Below are 27,539 nucleotides of genomic sequence, written 5' to 3'. Positions count from 1 at the left end.
CATGCACTTCACCAGAATAATCAATCAACAAATTTCAGCCCTCGCTCAAATTTTCAGGCTGAATGTTTCAAATCAAGCCGTCTTCTTTTGCTACTGACTTCACAGAGATTCGTTGGAAACCTTCTGGACGGCTAGCATTTAGTTTTTATCCACTTCTGATGGTCTGAGTTTTACTGGCCGGCCTCGCTAAAAATGAACATGGACACGACCGCAAGGGACGTCGGAAATATATCCGATTACATTAAGAACGAATTCCAACATAAAACGGTGACTGGGTTTAATGTCTGGTTGAGCAGGTAGCCCAAACCGCCGAACAAACGTTTCAAAGCCTCGTCTTAATATTTGCTTTTGTTTGTTGCAACAGACTGAGAATTTTTTTTAACTGCCTGATAGTCTTGAGTATTCAATTCTCAGGTTAACGACTGCCGAAAAATTGAAAACTTCACGTTGGCAAGGTTCAGTTTCACCAAATGTTTGTGAATGGTTCAACCTCGCCTTATTTAATCGCGTCTCCATGTATTCCGCTCTGAAAGATCACTGTAATTAAAATTATCTTCAAATTGATTCACTGGCCTTTAAAATGGCATTAATGAGGCTGCGCCGTATACTCGAGTGAAGTCTGTAGTGAGAGCAAGGGCCGCAATACTGCTGGGCATTAGCAACAGATCAAAGTGAGGCAGTTTGTCAAAGGCAGGGGCTTTATGATGTAAGAAAGAGATTGAGGCAAGAGGAGAAGGGAGTTTTCAGGGGTCTTTGAAGCGTTAGAGGACACGGCTGAGGAAGGGGTGGAGGACACCAGAATACATTCATCTCGTGCCGGTTCGATGCCACCCGCGCTAAACCAGGAACTCCCCTGGGCTTAAGCTGGGAGTTCAGACAGGCAGGATGCTGACTCCAAATTAAAGTTGCCTGCGTTTCTAATGTGCAAACTTAGTGCTGGAAATGAATTGTAGTTAGCGCTGGGCTCCGCCGGCGTGAATACTGTAAACAGGCGGCCACTGTAGGTGAAAACCGGGGAAGCTGGGCGCAGTAAGACCGAAAGGGGCAGAGTTTGTTTCGAATTATTGCTGTTGAGTGGGGTCCCATCATCAATCAGTGTGCACTCGCGACCCCTAAAAGAACAGGCTGGTGTTTGAAAAAAAGTACTCTTAGAAGTAAAAAAAAGTGTGAATTTCGGGAACACGAGGGGCGGGTGAGTGGCAAAAGTGGCACGACTTTCTAGGCGCTCAGGAATCTCTGAAAGTCAGTCACTATTTTCCTTTTCAGAGGAAATGAGCAGAATCCTTTGGGAATTGGCATCTTCAGCAGCGATGGTCACAGAGACTGTTGGAGAAATTCGGCGTGCATTAGAGGCAAACAGCAAGGAACAGACCCTCCCCACTCGCCCAGGACGACCATATTTCTCAAACTAAACTAGTCCCATTTACCTGCGTTTGGCGCAAAAGTGCATTTTAAATCTTACAACTGTGCCCGCATCTACCACTTCCTCTGGTAGCTCACTCCATAAAGGAACCCCCCTGTTTGAAAAAGTTGCCCTTCGGGTCCCTTTTAAATCTTCTCCCTTTCACCTTAAAATGTAGCCCTTTAGTTTTGAGCTCCCCTACCCTCGAGGAAAGACTTTTGCTGTTTACCATTCTCCACGGCGTCTGTGGAGAGAGACACATTTGGTGTGCGTTGTGATTGCCCATCAGTCCTATTGAAGCTTATTGTTCTGCAGTGTTTACAGGGTCGTTATTCGTTGGAGTGACAATAGACAGCATTACGTTTATCGGTAATTTATTCACCATATTCCTAACTTCTTTCAACCAGTTTTTGGACTAGTTTTGTTGGGGATATTGACGTTAATTCATTTCTATCAATTTGAAACTTTCTAGGAGATTGTCAGGGAAGAGACATTGCTGGCAGAACTCGTCCGCGGGAGTTGGATTACTATTGTGGCGATCAATCTGTGTAAACAGCTCATTTGGGATTTTTCTATTTCTGTCTGAGGAGGCCGTTGTAGCTCAATACTGGAATATTCCGTCCCAGCTACAAGCTTTCTCTCTCTCACGCCATCAGGTGCAGTAATAGAGGCAGGTGGACACACACACACACAAACACCGAGAAGAACAAAAAGACATACGGACACAAGCAAATGCACAGACAGGCAGCCAGAGGCGTACACACACAGGCAAGCAGACGCAGATCGATACGCAGGCATACACACAGGAACAGGCAGACTCCTCTCTCTCACACACACACAGGCACACACAGAGAGGCGACCAGGCTCTCACAAGGCTAAGCAGACACACACACACAAACACAGGCACGCGCAGAAACGCAACCATACACACATAAACACAACAGGCAGGCACAAACACAAGACACACACAAACAGGCACACGCAGAAACACAAGCATACACAAACAGGCAGACACAAACACAGGCAGACACAAACACAGGCAAACACAAACACAGGCAGACACAAACACAGGCAGACACAAACACACGCACGCGCAGATACACAAGCATACACACATAAACACAAACACAGGTACACAGAAACACACTCTCACAACAGGATTAATTTCCGGTTCTCTTTAGGCTGAAAATTCAGCCGAGTTCGACTGGGCATGTCTGATTGGAGAATGAGGTTTGATTTCCCACTCTCTGATTGGATGTGGCGTTCCTTGCTGGCAGTGTGATTGGTGCGAGCCTTTGACGGACAGTTGGAGGGATCGAGTCCCGGCCCCGGGGCTGGCTGCTGCGGTTTAAAGTCTAGCGAGAGGCGCTCAGATGCCGCTAGAGCTCGGCTGTTTGTACACAGAGCGACCAGCAACAGCAGCCATGGCTACAGGACGGTGCCTCTGGCTAGTCCTCTGGAATGTCCTGTCTACATCACACTGCATCTACTTTCCGCCGAATGAAGGTAAGAGGACACGTTCCGCAACACTACACAGGCTGCAATGTGAGGCAGCGTCACCGGGTACAGGGCTTGAAAGAGACACCAGCTGTCATCATCTCATTTCACAGATATTTCCTCCTGTGCATCTCCGAGTGTAAATTGTTGTAAAAACAATCAGGAAGAGCTAGTAGCTTAATTGTAAACGCGATAAGTTCTGCTGACTGTCTTGCTGTTGGACTGGACAGCTGACAGCGGAGAGGCTAGCATCATTTTGAGCTGTTTCACAGGATGACAGAGTGTGTTCCTGTTGAGGTTAGTTCCGTCATGGCAGGGAGGCTGAACCAAAACGGCTTGAGCTGGAGTCACCACGTGAAGCAAGAGGTGTGCTAGCAGAACCAGGAATGATTCGAAGTGCCATCAATGACTATCAATGCAGATGTTTGTGTGTGTGTGTGTGTGTGTGTGTGTGTGTGTGCGTGCGTGCGCGCGTATTTCCAGAAAAGGAGTTGATTGTCTCATTACTGGGAATAGCGACACAAACCAACTCAGTGTTAAGTATCTGTTTGCTGTTATTTTCAATTCCAGCCTGACATGCTGTCATATTCCCCCCAACAGGCACCCACCTATCCCCCCCCCAACCCCGAACGGAGCTCTTCGTCCAATCTTGGCCAAAACATGAAAGTTTTTTTATATGTATTGGCTGTCGCAACTGCCATTATGCCGAGGATTTGGGAAAGTTAGACCCGCTGTAGATTACGGTTCACTCAAAATGCCTCCACCGCGCTTGCGGATACTAAATTTACCCCGTCACTTTTTAAAACCAATTAAATTCAAATTGTAAGGGTGGCGCACGAACATTTGTTTCACCCAACAAACTCAAAGTGCTGCCAATACCGTGTTTGATAAAGTACCATCTTAACACTCACAGAAGTTAGTCATTGCCCTCCCTCTGGTTCCAGGTCCAGGTGAACTGATCGAGAGGTGCGGGTATAAATGCCTTAAAGGCTTATTTCCTCCTGGATTCTCTATCACAAATAGACGCTTCACTTTATACAGACTGTTGGAATGTATTAAATACTTCATTTGCGGTGAGAATGAGAGAGATGATTTTTTGAGAAATTGTCAGAAAACAACGAGAAGTTGGATTCGCACATCTTCCGGTCGCCTTCACACCGGCGGATCTGTGCAATTTTACCCCCATTAGGCTGCAACTTCGCTCGATCCCAGCATTAACGCCCAAAAACACATTTGCTGCAAAGAGCTTAGAAAACAGTTTATCCTCATGTTCATCGATCTTTATGTCCCCATATTTTACTGACAAGCACTTTCTACCCTAAATGTGGCATTAAAATCACCGTTGCGTGCTAGTTACAATAGAAACCACTAGAGCCACTCCGTAAAGTGACTGATTCTCTTTCCACAGTTACTGCCTGACGAGCGGAATATTTGCAATATTTTCTTGCTTTTTTGTCAGTGTTTCATTTTAATATTCTCCGTCCCCAAAATCTACTTCTCTCGAGGAGAAAGTATTACTTCTGGTATTTAAATCCACAAAGCGCTTCTTAGCTATTCAGCTAAACATGGATTAACTGGCTTGCGGGACCAGTTTTATCTGCAGGTTTCCTCCATGTGCGAGACCTTAATAACATATTAGCTGAATCCTGTCACTTGATTCTGCGAGTAATTGCTTAAAATATTTACTGAGCGCTTGAACGCTTCCCAAAATAACTCGGCGTCTTTCAGTGAATTCAATGTGGATAATCTAATCAATATAAATTCACTTATATTTTGTTAGAATTCATTATTGAAAAGGGGCACTGCGTTTTGTCACCCACACTTCAGAAAAAGGGCGGATGGCTAATATTGAAAATAGTCAGCGTGGTGTACAGTCTTGTAAGGGTTTGCATATTTTGTAGATTGTCTCCAGAGATTGGATAAATATTATTGAAAATATGGAAAATTTAATTCTTAAAATTTGCAGCAATTTAATTTTTAAAACTTGAAACACTAAGTTCTTAATTTGAAGCAATTTAAATTCTTTAAATTTGTGGCAATGTAAATCTTACAATTTGTAATTTTATATTCTTAATTTGAAGCAATTCAAATTCTTTAAAATAAACTAAGAACTTTAATTTCTTAAAGATTGGAGCACTTTATATTTTAAAATTTGGAACACTTTAAATTCTTAACTTGAAACAATTTAAATTCTTAACTATTTTAACTGTAATAGACCATTCCACGAATTCACCATTAGGACTGCGACCACTAAATCGTTTCTTTCCCGTTTGATTGTTAAATTCATCCCGCTACACGGAGAATGTGAGCCCAAGTTTCAATTCTACCTTTTGGCATCGTTAGACCTAACTTCATGTCAAGGTTGGCCCAGATGCCATTCCCCAAACATTGTGTTCATCCATCTGCAGGGCGGCTCGACAAAACTAGTCTCAATCTCACCCTAATTAACCCACACCAACGCCAACACATTCTCGTCAAAATTCTTCCACAGGTTGGGCGTTACAATGAAATGAATTGGGTGAAATGTCGCGGTGATTTCCTGGGTAAATGTGCAGAATTAATGTAGCACCCACTGGGCCGGGATTATTCACAAATCCATTCATTTTGTTTCAAGTAATTTTTTTTAACTGGTCTGAGTGGCAGTGGATATGTGATATGAGACGAGAATGATAGCGATTTCTCAACGTCGAAGGAGGGATATACAGACACACATTCGAATCTAAACATCAATTTACCAGGTTTAATTAACTAAACGGAGGGCAGATCAAATTACTTGAAGTCATTATTTATCTAGTAATTATCTTCCTGAGATTACTGTAAGTGGCCATTAACTTTCGCTGACAAATGAAATGTACTTCATAAAGCCCCATTTGTTTATACAACCTGGCAGCGTGAATTGTGAGTGTTTAAACGCTGTAACCCGACCTAAGCGTACTGAGGCACTCACCTACAGCGGTAAATGTAAATGATAATCAAACAAACTGTCCCGGGCTCACAGAACGACGTTTAATACCAGCCTGAAATTGCCAAAATCAGGAACTGATACAGAGCGAGGCCGTTCACCACCCTCAACCCCCGACACCAACCCGCGTTTCTGTCTGCGCCAAAAGCAATTTTTCTTTTCCCTCGATCTTTCTTAGGCATTTGGAAAGGAGTTACTGATTCCTCTTTCAAGCTGCTCGATCACAACAACTTCCGCTGTTTCAAAATAAAGCCTCTGATTTTTTCGTCCTAAAACTCTTCTGTCAGCCATCTGCTTAGTGAGCAGGAGTCTGGTCCGCACTAAAGGGTGGCGACCCCAACTTACCCAGATCCTTGACACGGATGAGGTTAAATAATCCAAGAAAATGAGGAACAGGGGTAAACAGGAGAGGACTCTATTAAGTTAACGGCTTAAGAGTAAGGCTAATACTGCTTGTCTAAACAAATTAAAACACAAAACCTTTTTAAAAAATTACTGGAAAATCTCAGCAAGTCCGACAGCATCTGTGGAGAAAAATCAGATTTAACATTTCAGAGAACTCATGAGTTCTGAGGAAGGGATACTCGACCCAAAAAGTTAACTCCGATTTCTCACCACAGATGCTGCCAGACCTGCTGAGTTTTTACAACAATTTCTAAAGTTGTTTCGGATTTATAGCATCTGCAGTTCTTTTGGTTTTTATTTAGCGCTCTAAGAGAGTTGTTTAGAGAGATGCAGAGAGCTAATGAAATCCACACCACATTGTCAGTGCAAATTTTAACTTCGGGACCCATTTAAAATGCAATTAATTCAGCTGATTTCCCTCTGATTTACGGTTACAATGCGCAATGTAAAGTCAGACAGACGTACCAGAGATATAGTTGCAGGTGGCACGGTTTAGAACCGGTTACAGTGTGACGGGGTTTAAAGAATCATAAGGAAGGATCCGTTCCCCTAAAATAAAACAAAGACGTTGGAGATCTGAAACAGAAAAAAAAACTCAGCAGGACTGGCAGCATCTCTGGAGGGAGGAAACATAGTCAACGTTTCAGCCCTTCTTCAGAACGGACTCATTGTCCTGCCTGTGGTAGACAGATTCCTGCGGGTCACTGTGGTTCCGTGTATCATTGGCATCGTCACTGTCTGCCGTTGAGTGTCTGACACGACCCAGGTTAGCGTTCCTGACCGATCATTACAAACTGAACTGGCTTTTTTTTTGCCAATTGCAACGTACACGAACTGCAAGCCCTAAGACTTCTGGGCTGAAACCGTACCGATTCATTTGCGGACAAATTCCATAGCATAATAATGACTGATCATTAAAATGCATTCGAACCTACCGAGACCACAGTCCAGTTGAATCGAACGGAATTTTGTTTAAATTTGACACTTCCCTCCACCCCCCTCACTCCTCCACCGCGGGCCGGACAGGTTAACCCTCCCAATCACACTGGCCCTGTTTCAGTAACAACAACGTGCGTTTAGATAGTGCGGTCGTAGCCTTTCTTTAGGTAAGTCATGTTTTAGTTTAATTTCTCTCAAACTAAAAAAAGTTATTCAAGTCGACGGAGGGCCTTTTTTGGATATTTACGGGGAAGGTAGCTGAGGGTTAATTTGTAAATTTCAGAAAGCGCTCCCCTCCCTCCGCCTAGGTAGTATCTGCTAATACTGACAGAGTCCTTCTCAAAACTGGACAGACACCGCGGACGGACTCAACAGAGGTCTGGGTTGTTCCACGTGAAATCGAAAATTCCTCACTTGCAGTCCTGTAGCAGGCTGTAAACAAAAACATTTTTTAACAAAAAACCGAAAAGAACTGCGGATGCTGTAAATCCGGAACAAAAACAAACTTACTGGAGTGGCTCAGCAGGTCCTGCAGCATCTGTGAAGGTCAAAAAAAAGAGTTAACGTTTCGGGACCGGTGACCCTTCTCAGATGCTGCCAGACCTGTTGAGCCTCTCCAGCAATTTTTGTTTTTGTTCAACATTTTTATTCAACCTGTTCAGAGATGTTACGACACGCGTCTGGAGCAGGTAAAACTTAAACTGGGATCCCCTAGGCCAGAGGTCCGGACATTACCGTTGTCCCGATTCGACGTTGTCCCCGAAGTCTGTCAGAGGTCAATGCTCGGGAAGTTATAAAGAAACACACACACATTATTGGGGACGCTGGAGACCTGACCCTGCGCCAGTGAACCCCGTCAATCTCCGGCCGTTACTTAAAGCGGGGTTCACACAAGAAGTGTTTCGCTGCAGGTCCCAGTTTGTCAAGAGCAGAGGTGGGCGATAGTCCATGGGCATATATTGTCCTCACCCATGGCCCAGTGCATCCACCGTGTAGTAATTCTGTGCTGACTGCACCCCTGTCCCCGTTAAAAGCTGAAGGTGACAGGGTGACCTGGGGATTTCGTGCCATCCGCCCTCTGAAACTTTACCCTCGCCCCTTCCTCTGAAGCCGGCTGGAGATTTTGCCCTGGTCCGGGGCTTAACTTCATAGAATGACAGGCTATAGGAACCAGACCTTTGACCTCCCTGATCTTTATTAGGAATATCGGTTGTTTTTTTCAAATCTGTGAACAGAAACAGAAATTATTGGAAAAGCTCAGTAGGTCTGGCAGCATCAGTGACGAAAAATCAGAGTTAACATTTCGGGTCAAGTCACCCTGCCTCAGAACTAGTGTTTTGTTCCGCTTTGAATTACATACGTGGCATTAACGAAAACAAAACTAAACGGGCTACTTAGTCCAACAGCTTTAAAAACGGGCATAGTTGTCGCGTCAGTATCACTGGACTATACACGCAGGGGCCCGGGCTAATGCTGGGGGCACGTGCTCAAATCCCATATCTATAGCTGATAGAATTTTAATCCAATTAACCAAACTTTCTTGACCATAAACTATCATCTATTAAACATTAATCGGGCTCCTCCGTCTCTTTCAGGGAAAGAAACTGCCGTTCTTACCCGATTTGGCGTACATGTGACTCCAGGCCCTCTGCAATGTAGTTAGCTGCATTTTACTGCCTTCTGAAAGGCTCAGCAAGTCTTTAGTTCAAGGGACAATTTAGGAAAAGGTACAATGCAGACGCTCATATCCCCATGCGACAATAAATAACAAAAATACCTCTCTGCACTGGACTTTAAAATTCTACATGAACTTGTTCCTACTCCTAATCCACGGATTGAAAGCAGGCTAACGTTTCGGGTCTGGATGACTCCGAATGTTAGATTACTTTTTCTCCATGGATGTTGCCTGGACCGCTGTGATCCCCAGCAATGTTTTTGTTTTCAGTACAGATTCCAGCTTCTGCAATAATTTACTCCCATTCCTAATTCTTTTATTCACCGCTCCCCCATTCGCCTTTTCATCCCTTCCCATTCGCCTTTCCACCTTGAGGGAAGGCTGGATAGGACTGGGATTCATTTTTTTCGGAGCAGAGGGTCCGAGGGGAGATTCAATCGAAGTGAATGAAATGCTAACTGTCTCAGATCCCGTTTCTCTCAATTACGAGGGCCAAAACCAGAAAGTGCTGGCCAAACTCAGCCAGCCTGGCAGCACTTGTAGAGACAAAAACAGAGTTGGTTTCTCGAGTCCAGACTTTCCCGAATCCTAGATTGCGGCTAAGAGGCGAAACAAAGTTTAGATGCAATTGAAGGGGAATTATTTTCACGTCGAACTAACTGTGCAAGCGGGTGGTCCGAGCTGAACTCAGCATTTAAAATAAATTGGGATACGATCTACAGTTTAGCCAGAGCGAGAAAGCAGCAACTGGAAAGGGCTGGGTGAGTGAGTGCAGATTCACTGGCCTGAACGGCCTTATTCCATAATCTCAATTTCTGAGATTCAAACCTCCCATTCCGTGCATCAATCGTCGCTGTTCCAATCGCCCAATCGGGTAATGATATCCACATTTTCCGCACTCTCTGGGGTAGGTCTGACCTTGCTGCAATGTTATCAATGGGTAAGAGAGAAATGGCAACTCCACCTTTCTTGTTGTTCCTGATGTAATGTGAAACTGAGCGCAGACTGTCCCCTGTATTTCACCTATTTTTTTTAACAAAGTCCAGCTCTGCCCTTTTGTAAAAATTAAATCTTTTAGATTAAAATACAAAAAGTTCCAGAGAACTTTCTATCCTGAAGAATTGTACTGGACGGAACTTCACAAGGGTTAATGTTTTAGGTCCAGTGTCACTTCTTTGGAATAGAAACTTTTTGAGCGCTTTCTGTTTCCGCAGCTGCTGGCGTTCTCCCCTGTCATTGCTTTTATTTTAGCGTTCTCTGGGATTGTCTACGTGGTGTATTTGCATTTATATCAGATCAGTGTCATTATTGTGGAATATTTTTAAAGTCTGCTATCTTTTACTCTTTCCTAACGTTTATGGAGGGCTTCCAGACATCTCGCACCATATAAAAATTTTATTCTTGTAAAAGAAAAGTTTAATAATTCATCCTGAGTAGAAAACGAGTTATACAGGCGACGGAGTGCAGTGCATCTTGAACAATAACGCGCAGTCCACAGCAGTGAATGCGCTCCTCATTGTACGCCCAGGTCCACCTTATTTCCAATCGAAGTTGTTCGAAATGTAAACTAGGTGCAATGTAAATCAAGCAGCTTTTATAAATCGAGCATTCAGTTCCCTGGCAGTAATCTTGCATCTCTCTCCTGACAGCAACAAGACCCGAAACATTGCATTAATAGGATTTAATGCAATCAGATCGGGAAGGATAAAATCTTCGAAGTATTTTACATTTCCGTAACAGTTGGAGTTATTTTCCATATTACATGAAGCAGACTGGGACTAGGGGTCGGGATATACTAGTTTCGCATCTCTCCAGCGCAATTTATTTCCTCAGCCGATATCTGAATTGAATGTTAACAGCATAGGGCCAACCATTTCATCCACTCTACCTCTAAAAAGGTTAGCAGGCAGTCCCTTGCTGAAAAGAGTCAGACTTCCAGATTTTTGCATTAAAATGCAAAACACAGTATGGTCAATGCAAAATCAAATCGCTTTGCAATTGATCACTCACCAAGTGCAAATAGGAGAAAAATTTTCAATTATTTCGAAGAGGGAAACAGTTCCACACTGAACAGGATTGCGTCAAATGATTCGCTCATTGCCGTTTTGTGGGAAATTGGCAGGTTATATTTCTGCGATTATATCACAATGTACTTTGAAATAGAAACAATATTTAGAAGTTCTGGAAGTCTGCGGAGACAGGAACAGGTCGATGACTTTTATCAGTACTTCGTAGTTGATGTAAAATCGTCAGTGTTTTCTGATCCCATATTTACGGCATTCACATATGCGTTTATATAAAAAGAACTGCGGATGCGGATATCGGGAACAAAAACAAAGTTGCTGGAAAAGCTCAGCAGGTCTGGCAGCATCTGTGAAAGGGAAGAAAAAACGGAGTTAACGTTTCTGGTTCGGTCTCCCTCCCTCGGAATAGCACTGCTTTTAATTAGGGACAGTAGGAACTGCATGCTGGAGAAATGGGTCTAGGCCCGAAACGTCAGCCTTCCTGCTCTGATGCTGCTTGACCCGCTGTGTTCCTCCAGCTCTACACCTTGTTATGTCTGCTTTTAATTAATTGCTTTTGAGCTGATTTTGAATATTTTGAATTAATTTAAATGTGCTCTATACATGCAATTCTTTTCCTTTTTATATTTTGATAAATTCTTTACATCTCACTATCTCCCAACCTCTCACATACTCCTCAATGTTTATTAAATCTCTTAGCTGATCTATATATATATATATATGAGAGAAAGCATTTTACATCAATTCCCTCACAACAGACTAATGACACAATTCTCCAACTGTGTAGTTTACACAACCCGAAATAAAATCTGGTAGATCTTAGTGATAGATCAACTTCTGATTATCAAACCTGCCTACACAAACGAACGGTTTAGCAGAGAGCAAGTGGGTGTTGGCTGTCCTGAGAACAAATGCTTGAGATCACAGCGGTCAGGTGACATTCACAGAGCAAGAGCAAGCTAACTTTTCACGTTATGTCTCTCTCTATGGATGTGCCTGACCCGCTGTGATCTCTAGCATTTGTTTTTAGAAAGATTCCAACACCTTTTTTTTTCTATTTGTTTTATGGGATGTGGGCATCGCTGGCTGGCCAGCATTTCTTACCCATCCCTAGTTGCCCTTGAGAAGGTGGTGGTGAGCTGCCTTCTCGAACCGTTGCAGTCCTCCTGCAGTGGGTTGACCCACAACACCATTAGGGAGGGAATGCCAGGATTTCGATCCAGCCACAGAGAAGGAACGGTGATACATTTCCAAGTAAGGATGGTGAGTGACTTGGAGGGGAACTTAAAGGTGGTGGTATTCCCATATATCTGCTGCCCTTGTCCTTCTAGTTGGAAGTGGTCATGGGTTTGGAAAGTGCTGTCTGAGGATCTGCAGTAAATTTGCTCCGATGCTGTACACTAATTGGCACCAAGTGATTAAAAGAATGTAGAGTTGAGATTAAAATTAGAACAGCGATGATCTTATTAAGTGGTGGAGCATATTCAAAGAGTCAATTGGCTACTCTAGTTCCTTGATTGTATGTTACACTCCTATTAAGATGCTCCATAGTTGTGTTATCTCACATTGGTGTGACCATGAGCAGGAGAGGAGAGCAGTCTGTCAGCAGTGAAACAGTACACTTGGCAAATTATTTCATGAATACGGACCAGTGGATTTCTAAGTGATTAGAAAGTTGCCCACTTTGCATACAGATAATTATACAATTGTATTTGCAATTTATTTTTCAAATTTAATTTACTGCTTTGGACTATCTTATAAGCTGTCGGATGAATCCTGTATTGTTTTAAGTAATCCCTTATGGACACTATTAGAATTTGTATGTGTATATTTTATACATAAGGGCTACTAGAATTTGTATGTGTATATTTTATACATAAGGGAAGAAGATTTATTCATGCTATAAACTGTACATGAGAAATATTCTTCTGTATTTTCAGTTAATCTCCTAGATACAGCATCGATACAAGGAGATTGGGGATGGCTGACTTATCCTCACAACGGGGTAAGCAAAATCACTTCACAAAAAGAATCATTGATTAAATACAATGATGGAATAACTTTATTTATAACATATAAAATGGGTCAGGCATTCAAGTAATTGCAAGTGTACAGAAGCTCTGATTATCTGATTTTCTTCCTTTGGGTCTAACCTTACCTGAGACATATTCTGTTAATCTGAATTACAAATAGCACAGCTGATCTCATAGCATCTTGCAAAAGTTGAAAAGAGCATTGGGTGAAGTTTGTAGAGACCTTCCTTAACTTCCATCCCCACTCTTGGATTACTACTGTAAGATTGACTCATTCGAATCTATTATTTATTTGTATTTGATACATGTGGGGAAACAATTAGTTTCAGCATTCAATTATATCAGCGAGCACTGCGTGTGGTGCATAGAGATCGTATCCTACAACAATGGCTGTCACCAGGCTTTGACATCTGTGTAGTGCTACTGGAAGTGGAGTTACATATTTGCGTTTCTCAGAGAATTATAAACCACAGGCTTGAATTATAATCCAAAGTGAATGATTTCAGTGGATTTGTTATTTGTGCCCTGGTTTTAACGTCTCCATTTATCAATACTCTGAAGTGACACTGGTTCTATTATTATTTCATGATTCAGTTATCATTCTATCCACCCATGGTCAGGTGATTTTGCAACTTCATTCCACTATGGCCAACATGATAAAGCAACATTTAAAATATCTGATACAAAAATAGCAAATTTTTTTATTTTCACTCACTTCCAATCCTTACCCACCCCCACATCCCCGCTCCCAGTCAGACTTATTCCCACTTCAATGCATGTCCTCATGAACCTGGACGAGGACTCTCACTTCTGATGTCTTTGAGTTCAGAGACACAAACTCACTGCTTGTTGGAAATCCTACCTTCCAGCTGTAGGAACTCCTGATCCAATCAGTTGAATCATAACAAACTAAAGCAGGGTGGGATAATACAGTGTGGTGCTGGAGGAACACAACATCCCAGGCAGCATCAGAGAAGCAGGAAAGCTGACGTTTAAGGTCAGGACCCTTCTTCAAAGAAGGGTCGTGACCCAAAACGTCAGCTTTCCTGCTCCTCTGATGCTGCCTGGCCTGCTGGGTTCCTCCAGCTCCACACTTTGTTATCTTAAACTTTAGCATCAATGGTTCTTACTATCTCTAAAGCGGGGTGGGGGTTCATTATCACATCACTCATACATCCAAAGGTCTAATGTAATAACTGACATTAAACCCAATTGTAAAAACAAACCAAAAGGGTGGAATGTCAAACCTGGAGAATTAACAAACAAATGCAAGACATGGAAAAGTGTACCCTAATCCCCATCCATGCAGCTGTCAATTCATTGCATTTGCGCAGCCACAAGAATTGTTTTTGATCCACTATACTGCATCAGTGCAATCTTTCAGCATGATTACACATAAAAGTGCATCAATTGTAATTTTTCCAGAAATGATATAGTCAAATAGAAATGTTTTCTAAGACTGAGACATATATCATGTTGATAATGAGATTGCTACTAACAGGAAAAACAGATCTGTGCAGTAAGCCAAAGTAGTTTTCAGCTTTGTCTCAGCCTTCACCCAAATGTTGCTGCTTCTGACTGTTTAGCGAAGCCCTATTGAACATAGGGCTGTGAGATTTTCTCCATATAGTACAGTGTAAAGATTATTGATATGGTCTGCCAGTCACTGGGATATACAGCCTAAATACCTGGCATCACTGAAACTTAGATATCACATTTCTGATTTGTGTGGAAGGCAAATTGTCTTTTTGGCTTGACAGCAACATCCTGCCAGTGGAGAATACCACTCTCAGATTTACTGCAAAGTAAGACATTCTGTTGATTGCAATTCAAAAAGCTTCAACTTCTTGTCTCCTTTCAGAAATGCCTTAGTTTGTGTATTACCAAACATTTATATATAACAAAAGGTACAACATAGTCCAAATCGGGGATATCAACGAAGCTGTGTTTACTTATCCTATTGTCACAATTTGAAATTATAACCTAGATTTATCTTGTGTGCACCAGTTATTATTTTGTATTTCTAAGGTTCAGTTTTCTGATGCCACCTTTCGAAGGGTATCGCCTGACTTTATATTGTGTTTAGGACATTTCTCTGGGCCATTGCCTTGTGAGAGGAAGCACTTAAAATCGGGGTGCCTTGCACTTGTTTGTGCTTGCAACCATTCGTTGTCACATTTCAGAGATTGGTTTTTAAATGTTCAGCCCCCTCTTGCTCAAGCTTGCTGTTGTGTGTGGTCTCTCTAATGAAATGCATAGGACATTTTGTGTATTTTTTTGAGGAAATATTTTTATCCCAGGATTTTGAGCTAAGGTGATAGATGGGGCTGAGGTGCAGACCAACCATGATGTACAGCAGGATGGAGGGACTGAAAGGTCTCCTCCTATTCTTTTTGGACCAAGGTGCATTTGAACAAATCCTTGCCTGAACAATGGGCAGGCATCCTCTTTCACATGAATCAGAAAAGGAACAAGAACTAATAAAGTAACGCTGTTTATTATCCATGCCTTACAGTCCTGTCAATGTAAATACTCACAGGTTGAAACAAAATCTAAAGCATTCCCAGCCAGCTTTCTGGCTACATAGCTCATCCAGGCACTGGCTAGTCAGAGGTGGGATGCATCCCAATAGATGTGTTAAGGGACCCTCAGAATGCCCAAAGCATTGGCTTCGCAGGAATTGCAGCAAGTTGAAATTTCCAGTGGAGTTTCCGTTTTGTAGTTATCCTGGAGTTAAAGCAGGTTTCAAACCTCCTACTGTTACCTGGGGTAACTATTAAGGTCTGTTCTGATGAAGGGTCACTGGACTCGAAACATTAACTCTGATTTCTCTCCACAGATGCTGCAAGACTACTGATCTTTTACAGCAATTTCTGTTTGTGTAGCTATTAAGGCCAATGAGTTTGAGCCATCCGATGTCTCTGATACTTAGAGTTGGGGGGACTTTTTTGGAAGTTCCAGATTCCAGGTAATGCCCCACACTGACATGTGACTCTCTGTCCCATTCCTGGTATCTGATTCGGCCCTCACCTACCTCCTCGTGTACCACACTCTGTCCTTTTTGAAAAGGCTTTGAACCTATAAATACGAGAAGAAAGCAAGTACCGCAGTATAAGAGAAGGGGTCATGGCTTTGACTCTAACATTGATCCTGCTCTGCACTAGACAGCTCACCAGATCAGGTAAACTCTCCATTTCTTGGGAGGTCTGAATTAAAATGTCATTCCTGGGAAGGTTTAACCCAAGGGCTTTTCTTTAGTGACGGGCAAGTGCAAATCAAAAATCTGCAAATGCATTGCGTAAGCTGAGAAAATGAGGTTTAATTTCTTATCCAACATCGTATAGAGTCAAAACACAGATTTTTAAAAGTCAAAACAAAAACAAGCCATGCTTTGTCAAAAAGAGGGAATGCAGAGGAACACAAAATGAGAAGGTCTAGGTTGGAAACAAATTCCTGTTCTTCACCTTGGCATATGAAAGCAAAGCTGCTCTGTGTAGGTAAATCTTTACTATTTTAAGTTGTAGCCTGTGAGTCTATATAATTGTTGGGTCCTGGTTCTTTTTCAGCCTGTCAGAGAAAAATAAAACATGGCTGCTCCCTCACAATGCTCAAGCCTCTCACTGCCAACCCCTCACAAAATGCAGGCCTCTCACTGCCGACCCCTTACAAAACGTGGGCCTCACACTGCCAGCCCCTCACAAAACGCGGGCCTCACACTGCCATCCCCTCACAAAACGTGGGCCTCACACTGCCAGCCCCTCACAAAACGCGGGCCTCACACTGCCAGCCCCTCACAAAACACGGGCCTCACACTGCCAGCCCCTCAAAACACGGGCCTCACATTGCCAGCCCCTCACAAAACACGGGCCTCACACTGCCAGCCCCTCAAAACACGGGCCTCACATTGCCAGCCCCTCACAAAACGCGGGCCTCACACTGCCAGTACCTCAAGTGCGCACTTTGCACTGCCACTTACACAAAGTACAAATCATACACACCCAGGGGTTGTGAAAAAGGGAACTCAATGTCAATATAACATACTAACCGTGAGATATCTGGAGTCATGGAGTCAGAGGTCGACAGCATGGAGACAGACCGTCTAGCCCAACTTGCCCATGCGGCCCAGTTTTCACAATTTAAACTGGTATCATTTGCCGACATCTGATCCATATCCTTCTATACCCATCTCATCCATGTACCTGTCTAAATGTTTTTTAAATGACAAAATTGTACTCACTTCCATCACTACCTCTGGCACTACCTTCTGTATGGAAAAAAAATTGGCCCTCTGCACCCTTTTGAATCCCTCCCATCTCACCTTAAACCCATGCCCTCTGGTTTTAGACTGTCTGCTATCTACCTTATCTATGCCTCTCATGATATTATAGACCTCTATATAAGGTCAGCCTCAGTGTCCTACATTCCAGGGAAATGAGTCCCAGCCTATCCAACCTTTTCTGAAAACACAAACCTTCCAGTTCAGGTAGCATCATAGTAAATCTACTCTGCACTCTATGTAGTTTAATAATAATCCTTCTATCGTACGGCAACCAGAACTGCATGTGCTATTCCAAACTCGTCCTCACCAACATCTTGTATGGCTGCAACAAGACATCCCATCTCCTATACTCAGTGCTTTGACCAATGAAAGCTAGCATGCCAAAAGCCTCCTTTACCACCCAGCCTATCTGTGACTCTATTTTCAAGGAGCTATAAACCCGTATCTAAAGATTGCTTTGTTTCATAACATTTCCCAAGGCCCTACCACTGACTGTTTTTGTCCCAGGATGGGATTTACACAAAGTTGCTGGAAAAACTCAACAGGTTTGGCAGCATCTGTGAAGGAGAAAACAGTGTTAACGTTTCGGGTCAGGTGACCCAAATTCTGAGGAAGGGTCACCGAACACGAAACGTTAACTCTCTTTCTTTTCTCCTTCACACATACTGCCAGACCTGCTGAGCGTTTCCAGCAACTTTGTTTTTGTTCCTGATTTACAGCACCCGCAGGTCTTTTGGGTTTTATTAAGTCCAAGCCTGGTTTACTTTACCAAAATGCAACACCTTGCAGAGAAAGTAGCCCCAGCCTATTCAGCCTCTCCCTACAGCTCAAACCCTCCAACCCTGGCAATATCCTTGTAAACCTTTTCCAAACTCTTCCAAGTTTCACAACATCTTTTCTATTGCAGGGAGACCAGAATTGCAAATGGCATTCCAAAAGTGACCTAACCAATCTCCTGTACAGCCGCAACATTACCTCCCAACTCCTATGGTCAATGCACTGACTAATAAAGGCAAGCGTACCAAGCACCTTCCTTACTATCCTGTCTACCTACGACTCTATTTTCAAGAAACCGCAGTCCAAGGTCACTTTGTTTACCAACACATCCAATAAGTGTATTAGTCCTGCTCTCAAGTGCCTTACCAAAATGCAGCACCTCACATTTATCTAAATTAAACTCCATTTGCCGTCCTGCACCCATTGGCTAAATGATATCCAAGATTAGGCAGAAGCAAACTGACAGCGAGCAGGGATCAACATCATATCTTGAGCTCTTGCTGGAATTCCCAAGATCTATGGAATTTTCAAAACATTGTATTCACAAGACAAAGCTGAAAATTTGAATATACACCCAATGTTGTAAGCACAAATGCTAAAGCAATGCGGACAAAGTGTGGGAGTTGATGAATAAATCCCAAGTGAAATTTTGATATAATGATGGGAAGTCTTCCTGAGCGCCTTCACATTAATATGGATCAACATGTAAATAATTTTTTGTTTAAAAACAGACTTCTGACTGGTGTATGGATTCTATTTAGCAATTCAAGAAAAAAAGTCAGTATTTTTCCAATTCAGCAATAAGCCTAAAGTATTAAATACATACATATTCATTCAACATAAATATATTTTCCCTTAATAAAAGCAAAATTCAGCAGATGCTGGAATTCTGAAAGTCTTATGAAGAATTCAGGATCTTGCTGCATTCCTAGACAACTTTCTTCACCACTATACCGCCAACCTTGGCAAGATCTGCAAATGTACTAACCAACTCCCTAAATTCTAGTCCAAATCACTTACACAAACGGCAAAATAACAGATGACCCAGCACTGATCCCCGTGACACACCACTGGCCACAGGCCTCCAGTTTGAAAATCCAGCCTCTATCACCACACTCTGTCTTCTACCATCAAGCCATTTTTGTATTCGATTGGCTAGCTCTCCCTGGATCCCTTGATATTTAGCCTTACTCAGTGACCTACCATGCAGTAAATTGTCAAAGCCTTGCTGAAGTCCATGTAGACAGCATCTACCAGACTACCCTCATCAATTTTCTTGGTCTCCCCTCAAAAAACTCAATCTAATTTGCGAGACATGATTTCCTACTCAAAATCATTTTGACTATCCCCAGTGAACCCTTGCCTTTCCAAATGCCTATAGATTGTGCCTCTCAGAATCCTCTCTAACACCTTACCCAGCATGGATATATAGCTCTCCACTCTGTAGTTCCCAAGCGATTCCCTGCAGCCTTTCTTCAATAATGGCACAACATTAACCACCCTTCAGTCTTTGTGCACTTTCACCCGCGGCTGTCAGTGATACAGATATCTCTGCTCGGGGCTCTTCAATTTCTTCTCAAGCCTCCCACAAAGGCCTGGGATCCCCTTCATTCAGTCTCAAGGATTTATCTATCTTAATGCATGTTAGCACTTCCAGCATTTCCTCTTCAGTAATATGGATCCTCTTCAAGGCATCACTACATATTTCTCCAAGTTCCCTGAGATCCATACCTTTCTCATTTAGAATCTCATGCATCCCTTGTGGAACCAAATCTAGACGACTTTGTTGATCTTTAAGAAGCCCTATTTTCACTCTAGTTACTCTCTTGCCCATCATGTACGTATAGAGTCTCTTTTGTCTTATCTGCCACTACCATCTTGTGTCCCCTTTTAACCCTCCTGGTTTCTCTCTTGAGTGTACTCCGACACCCTCTAAATTCTGAAGGAATTCATTTGATCCCAGCTGCCTATACATGGCAAATGCCTCAATAATTCTAGACATCCAGGGTCCCCTACTTCTGCCAGCCTTACACTTCACTCCAACAGGAACATGCTGGCCCTGAACTCTCATTAACTCACTTTTGAAAGCCTCCCACCTACCAAATCTCCCTCTGCAAACTAACTTCCCCAATCAACTTTTGAAGGTTCCTTTCTAAGACCATGAAAATTGGCCGTGCCCCAGTTTAGAACTTTAACTTATGGCTCAGATCTATCCTTTTCCATAGCTATATTAAAGCTAATGGAATTACTGTCTTTTATAGAAGAGGAAACTGAACATCCTACTGTTCATAACAGAAATAATACAAACCACACCCTTCTCTGCAACAAAGGAAACAAATGTCATACGACCAGCAACAATAATGATAAATAATAGGGGAGTTAGTGGTGAAGTGGTAATGCCACAGGTTAGTCATCCAGAATGTTCAGGGGATACGGGTTTGATTTGCACCATGGCAGGTGGTGAAATTTGGATTCAATCAAAAGTTAACCTTTGATGTCCAAAGAACCTTTTATTGTTTCTTGTGAAAATCTGTCTGGATCGCTAATGTCCTTTAGTGAAAGAGTCTGCCATCCTTTCCTAGTCTGACCAATATGTGGCTTTAGAACCACACCAGTGGTTGACACCTAACTGCCTTCTAGGAAATTAGGAATGGGTAAAAATGCTGGCCATGCCCCATTAAAAAAAATTATAAAAAGACATGACAAAATGCAATCATAGTGTGGGACCCAGAAACAAAGTAGGCTGACCCCATGCAGTCAGGACCATAGTAAAAACAGACAAAAAAAAACACACATTTCACACTGGTTAACAGACAAAACACATCGGCATCATACAGCCGAAGGAACGCAGTCCTCACACTGTCAGAAACGGACAAAGGAACACAGACCTCTCACTGTCAGTAACAGATAAAGGAACACAGCCATCAGCTGTAAGTAGCAAATGAAGGACCACAACCCTCACCCTGTCAATAGGAGATAAAAGACAAACAGATGCAAAAGCTCGAATCTTACATTGTCCATAATTGGGCAAACACAGACCTCCAGCAATAAGTAAGCAATAGAAAGTACAGACCTCACACTGTGTGTAATATTAAATGCTCATCTCAAATAACCAGTAACAAGGAAATGACTGTTAATGACTGTAATAATGACAGCATGAGTTCTATGTTTTGTGGTCACTAATAGTAACTCAAAAAAACACAACCACCATGATCAAGGGTAAGGAAAAGACAAACTTCACAGATATAATAAAATTAGTAGAAATGTGTTTCTCCTGTTAGTAACTGAGAAAACACAGAGCTCACACAATCAGAAATAAATAGACCTCCTACTGTCAATAACATAATAACACACTCAGTAACAGAGAAAATACAAGCTCCATGAACATTAAAATATATCTGTTATTATCCCAGACAACAGAGGCCTCATGCTCTCAGTAACAAAAAGGGCAACCCACATCCTGTCAGAAACAACCTGCATAGAACGTAGACTGCCAAACACAGGCCGAGAACTGGCAGAAGAATGGCCATTATAATATCCCATAAAACATTCATGCCGTTAGTAATCCAGAAAAAGAAAACAACCATACACTGGCAGCAACAGAGAAATCTCATACTGTCTGCAGCAGAGGAGGAAAGACAATTCCAACTATCAGTAATGCAAAAAAAAATTGTGCTGCCATTAACTAGAAATATTGTTCACAATCGTTTTCACGCTAATTAAGGAACAAGAAGCCCATTGTGTGTAACAGCTGCAGTCCCTCCTTTCAGAGCTTGTGCTTTTGAGATATACCCTAACAGACAACAGAAAGTGAAGCTGGTTGAAATCAGACAAGAGAACAGACAGTGTTTAGATGATAGTTCCAGCAATGTAGTTGAAATCACACAACGCTCTGAAAGATAAAACAATTCTCCTCATCTCTGTCCTGAATGGGTGACGCCCAATGATAAAACAATGCCTCCTGGTTCGAGATTGACTTGTTTTCACCTGCAATAGTACCTGGGTCTCTGCATTATAGTTGATTGCTAAATTTAATTCTTTTGGTTTGTTGGTGTCCGTGGGCTTAGGACAAAATATATGCCTCACTTTTTCTGCAACGGGGAAAAAAGACAGAGCAGATAATCCAAAACAAGAACATAGATCTCTCACTGTCATAAAACAGAAACTACCATCATAAATCAGACATCTAAAATTTACTCTCAGAAACCAGGATTACAGAGACTCCACCACCTGTAACAGAGAGCACAGGCTCTACCTGGTCAGGAACTAATTAAACACAAAGTTTACTTTGCTGGGATCAAAGAAGAAAAGAGAACTCAAATTGCCAATAACCCATAAAACATAGAGGTAATGGAAACAGGAACCTATAGCACAGGCCTCCCACTGTCTGTTCAACAGAAACTCAAAACCACTCACTGTCAGAATCGGGGGAAACACAGGTCTCAAACTGTCACCAGCAATAAAAGCACCAATCACATGCTGAAAGAAAGTGTGAAACCATGACAGCCTTAGTAATCAAGAAAATGAAACCTTCAGCCTGTCATTCATGGAAATTTCAGATCACAAGTTACATGGTTGAAAATGGCAAAAATACAGAAAATGCACTGTCATTAACAGAAAACACGGATCTCACACAGTCAGTAATGGAGATAACACAGAAAACACAGCCTAGTAATGGAGAAAATCGCAGACCTCATAACCAATATCAGTGAAAGTAGGCATCATGCTGTCAGTTATATTGTTAGTAACGGAGCAATGTTTTAGTAACCATGTAAAATACAGGCCTCACACCTTCAATCGTCAAAAATGCTAACCTCACTCTTCAAATAACACAGGTCAGTAATTTAATAAATTTTAGATTGCTCACTGCCAGTAACATAAAATGCACAGCTCATGTTGCCAATAACTGAGAAAACGCAGATATCATGCCGTTGGTAGCTGAATAAACACAGACCTTTCTGAGTCCGTAACAAAGAAGTAGATCTCTCACTGTCAGTCAGTTACAAAAATACAGAGCTTACACTTTCTACAAACATAGCCCTCGCGTTGCCGGTAAGAACACTACCAGTAAGAGTTCTCCTACAGCCACTTGTAAAGAAACCTATACTTTAGTTTTCAGTAAAAAGAACAGCACAACCTCACAAAGGTAGCAGCTTAATTAACAAGTTATCTTTGGGTCTAATGCTGTTTCTGTTTGGATAAATCTGAAGGATGATAATTGTAATAAAGTATTAATGACGATAACCAAATTATTTTAGTATTCAATTAGCAATGCTATTTTGAGCATTTTTGGAGACAGATAAGAGTATAAAGTGGCTAAATTATGGGAACCGTTGGGCTCAGTTGCATAGGAATGCAGGGGATGGGGTGGGAGAGTCAATTGTTTAGGCACCATGCCAATGGCACCATTCCTGACACATGCCACCAACACCCATTGCATTTGTGCCATTGTACAAAGTCAAGTGGTTCAGTTGAGGCTTTTAAGTGGTCAGTTATCTGAAGGGACAGCAGTAGCTGCAGTGGGGAATGGGCTGCAGGACCAGGAAACAGAGGTCACCTTAAATTTGGAAAGAAAACTCAAGACACATCCCTGAGTTCATTGATTAGTGACTATTGCTGTTGAGTTTCCTTTCTTCAAAATAAAGCACTGAGTCCAAGCAGCTGGGAAATTAAAAACTTTCAAAATGTTGTGGAAAAAAATCAGTTAATTTGCTTACATTTAAGTGACATGAACAGAAGGAAAGTGAGTAGCTTGTAAGTCTTATTTTTTAAATAGCATGTTTATTGTTATTTGTAAAGTTCATTATTAGCAACAAAAAATATTACTTAATAATTAGAGCAATGGGTCAGCTCTTCTGCCCTCAAGAGTGAATTTGTGGGAGCTCCAGGATTTATGCCCTGACCTGGATAATCATTCATGCCAGAAAGTGACATCAGCTTATACAGCCTGAACTCTGTGTTTCAGAGCCTCAGCAATTGCTGATATCATCCAGGGGCCTGGGAGCTGTGTGGAAAGCATGTTCCTAGATGTGGCTAGCCCACAGCTAAAGGAAATGAAAGGAGATAGTGGGTGAACACTGCCAGGCAATCAAGAAGAATCAGGCAGAAAGTACAGAAGTCCTCTCAGTGCATCCCACTCTCCAATCTTTTTCACACAGTCAGTGGTGCGAATCTGAAATTACAGAGGAGGCAGGTTTGATTGAGGCATTTGTAAAGTAATTAGATGGTTATCTGAAAATGAAGAATGTATAGGACTATGGAGAGAAGCCAGGGAAATGATATTAGTGAATTCCTGCTTTTGGGGGGGGAATGGTGCGGGCAAGTTGAATGTCCTCCTTCTGTAACCATTCTGGATTGACACAACAGGAACACCTCCCACCATTGCTGGGACTTTATCAATGGTGGGAAAGGCTGCTGCCAAGCACCCAGGCTCAGGTAAATCCTGTTGTATTAGGAGTAGGAAAAGATTGGGGTGGTTTGGTGATGTCTTCACTTTGGGCCCTCTGTGCCAGCTGGATGCCATGTTCCAACTTATTCCATTCCTCTTGTTTTTTTTCTCACCCTGTCCCTGGCCTGCCTAGCCCTGGCCTGATTTAGTCAATCTCTCCAATACCCAAGCCCCCCAAAACAAAGGACTGATAATCTGATGCTGCTGAGACCCCAAGCTCATTTTAGTTCCAAGATCAATCACAGCTCTCTTCCCTCTGGATACCCATCATATTCCCAGCACAGCCACCATTTCTGTTGATGCTGGGACCAAAGAGCTTCTAATTATTTGAATGGCTGGTTGGTCTTGGAAGTCAGATTTTCCCCTTGATGGGGTTAAAGATCTTGCCTTCAGGCCAATTTGATCAAGAATTCATAAGATTCACGGTTTTTAGCAAATAAGTTGTTATTTCATCTGAGTTCTAAGTTATCAGCTACCGATCCCAGGATTGTGCCCCCCTCCTCCCCGTGTTTTAGCTGCTTCAGCCTTGTGGAAGTCCAGTGACCTATTGAGCCTGTACAAAATGTTAGAAGTTTCAAAGCATTCACCTCTCAATCTTCTTAAAGTGCACTTAGTATACAGGCCCAATATACTTAGCCTCATCATCTCAAAACATTCATCTCACCCCCGGACCAATCTAGTAAACTTTCCTGTACTACTGCAAATGAAACAATTATCCTTATTCAAGTACATGAGACTAAAACTGCACACGTACTCTCGGTGCTGTTTTACTGAAAACCTGAATAATTGTAACAATACTTGTTCAATCTTCTACTCTAATCTCCGAATAATAAAGGCTGTCATGCCATTTGACTTCTAAATTATCTGCATACTAACCAAAGCTTCTTGTATAAATACATTCAAGTCTCTCCAAACATCAAAATTTACAAGTTTCATGTCTTTTAAAACAAATTCTGCTTTACAGTTCTTAGGATCAAAGTGACGATTCTCTGCATTAAACTGCATCTGCCATTTGTTGTCTATTCATCAAATGTACTTGAATTCGACTTAATCTACTTGCAGTCTTATTGTTTCTTCATCATAGATTACCATTTATTCCCAGTTTTAATAAAATCAAAAAGCCTAGACTCGTTGCCCTCTTTCTCTCCATCTAAGTCATTATATAGAGTATAAATTGCTGAGTTCCCAGCACTGATCCTTGCAATACTCTGCTAGTCACAGCCGACTAACTTGAAAATGCTCTGTTATCCCTACCATTTGCTTCTTGCTCATTTAACCAATGCCCAACTTCTTTGGACCATGTCTTGTGAATTTACCTTTCACAAAGCATGTTTTGGTTTGCTTTTTGGAAATCTAAGTATATTATATTTACTGGTTCCCTTTTATTTATCCAATTAATTACATCCTCAAAACCTCGAATAAATCTGTCAGTGATCTGTCAATTGTATAAATAGGTTGACTAGATCTGAAATTTACATAAGTATTTTGTTGAAGCTTCCTTCATGAGAATTTTCAGCATTTCCACAATGACTGCTAGCCCTGTCTTCTCACTCCCTCACTTCTCAGACAACAGCATTACATTTGCCAACTTTCAATCTGCTGAGACTGTTCTAGAACCTTGGAACCTTTAGAAAATCACTGGTGATTGTTGATCCCTTAAGTTCTTTGATCTTTTCACCCACATTTACGCTCTTTTTCTCATATTTAATTTGTGCCTTATGCTGAGAAGACAGATACAAATATTTATTTAATTTCTCCGCCATTTCTTCATTCAGCATGAAGAAAATAATTCCAGAGATCTGGGGACAGTGTGGGTTACAGATGATTATTGGAATACAAAGGGATTTTGCTGCAACTGTATATCCTGCCTGGTTTGCTGAGAAAGTTCTGAACATCACACCTGATGGGAAAGAGAAACTGATTTTGGTGGAACTGCAACACACTTTTACCAGAATGATACCTGGATTAGAGGGGTTAGACCATGAAGAGACTTTAGACAACATGGGTTGTATTCCCTGGAATGTGAAAGACTAAGGGCAATTTGATCAAAGTTTTCAGGGATTCAGAGTAAACAGAAAGGGTATGTAGAAAGAAACTATTTCTGTTGACTGGGATATCTAGGATAAGGAGGCATTGGGTAAAAATTAGAATCAGACTTTCTAGTAGTGAAATTAGAAAACACTTCTCCACATTTGGGTACATGAAGAGTTTTAGTGTTACAAAGATGTACAGCACAGAAACAGATCCTTTGGCTCAACTTGTCCATGCCGATCAGACATCCTAGATAACTCTAGTCCTGCCCTCATTTGCCTTTCCAAAATGCAGCACCTCACATTTATCTAAAGTAAACTTCACCTGCCACTCCTCAACCCATTGGCCCATCTTATCAAGAACCCATCGTACTCTGAGGTAACATTCTTCGCTGTCCACTACAACTCCCATTTTAATGTCATCTGCAGACTTACTAACCATACCTCCTATGTTCACATACAAATTAGTTATGTAAATGACAAAAAGCAGTGGACCCAGCACCAATCCTTGTGGTACACCGTTGGTAAACTCTCTGTGTGGCAATTAATGTTAGGTCAGTTGTTGGTTTTAAATCAGCTTTTTGTTTCTCTTATCCAAAAGTATGAAAGAAAGTAAGATATGAATAAGTGCAGGAGTAGGCCATTCTGCCCCTCAAGTCTGCTGCACCACCCATCAGGATGGAACGTCTGGGCATGTGCAGGTTAGATGGATCAGCCATGGTAATTGGGGTTTATGGAAATATAATGGGAGGCTGGGACTGAATGTGATGCTCTTCAGACAGCTCGTGCTGACACAGCAGGCTGAATGGCGTTTTTTGTGTCTAGAGATGTGGTGATTCTGAAGACCATGATTGATCTGACTGATGTTAAACCAAATTCCACATTTTCTGGGTTTAAAATTAGGTTTTATTGTCACGTGTGCTCAAGTTCAAAAGTACATGAGTGCATTGAAAACTGTGCAGTGTTACCACATATGGTACCATTGTAGGTATAAAGTACCTAGTTACAAATCTTAGAAACTAAAATAGATTATATACAAAATTAGAGAAATTAATGAAAAAGCTAAAA

General features: G+C 41.9%; 1 protein-coding gene across 1 annotated transcript in view; it reads left to right on the top strand.

The window, feature by feature from the left end:
• Positions 1 to 2,803: 2,803 nt before the first annotated feature.
• epha8 (eph receptor A8) overlaps positions 2,804 to 27,539 on the top strand; it is a 495,908-nt gene continuing 471,172 nt past the window's right edge. The window contains exons 1-2 of the mRNA XM_048561609.2: positions 2,804 to 2,908; positions 12,845 to 12,909. Of these exons, the coding sequence (XP_048417566.2) occupies positions 2,827 to 2,908; positions 12,845 to 12,909 (147 nt within the window). The 5' untranslated portion in view covers positions 2,804 to 2,826. The remainder of the gene's footprint in view (positions 2,909 to 12,844; positions 12,910 to 27,539) is intronic.

Source organism: Stegostoma tigrinum, chromosome 28 (genome assembly GCF_030684315.1).
Source record: "Stegostoma tigrinum isolate sSteTig4 chromosome 28, sSteTig4.hap1, whole genome shotgun sequence".
Classification (NCBI taxonomy): Eukaryota; Metazoa; Chordata; class Chondrichthyes; order Orectolobiformes; family Stegostomatidae; genus Stegostoma; species Stegostoma tigrinum.
Note: the sequence above shows the minus strand (reverse complement) of the source record. Positions and strands in the feature narration are given on the sequence as shown.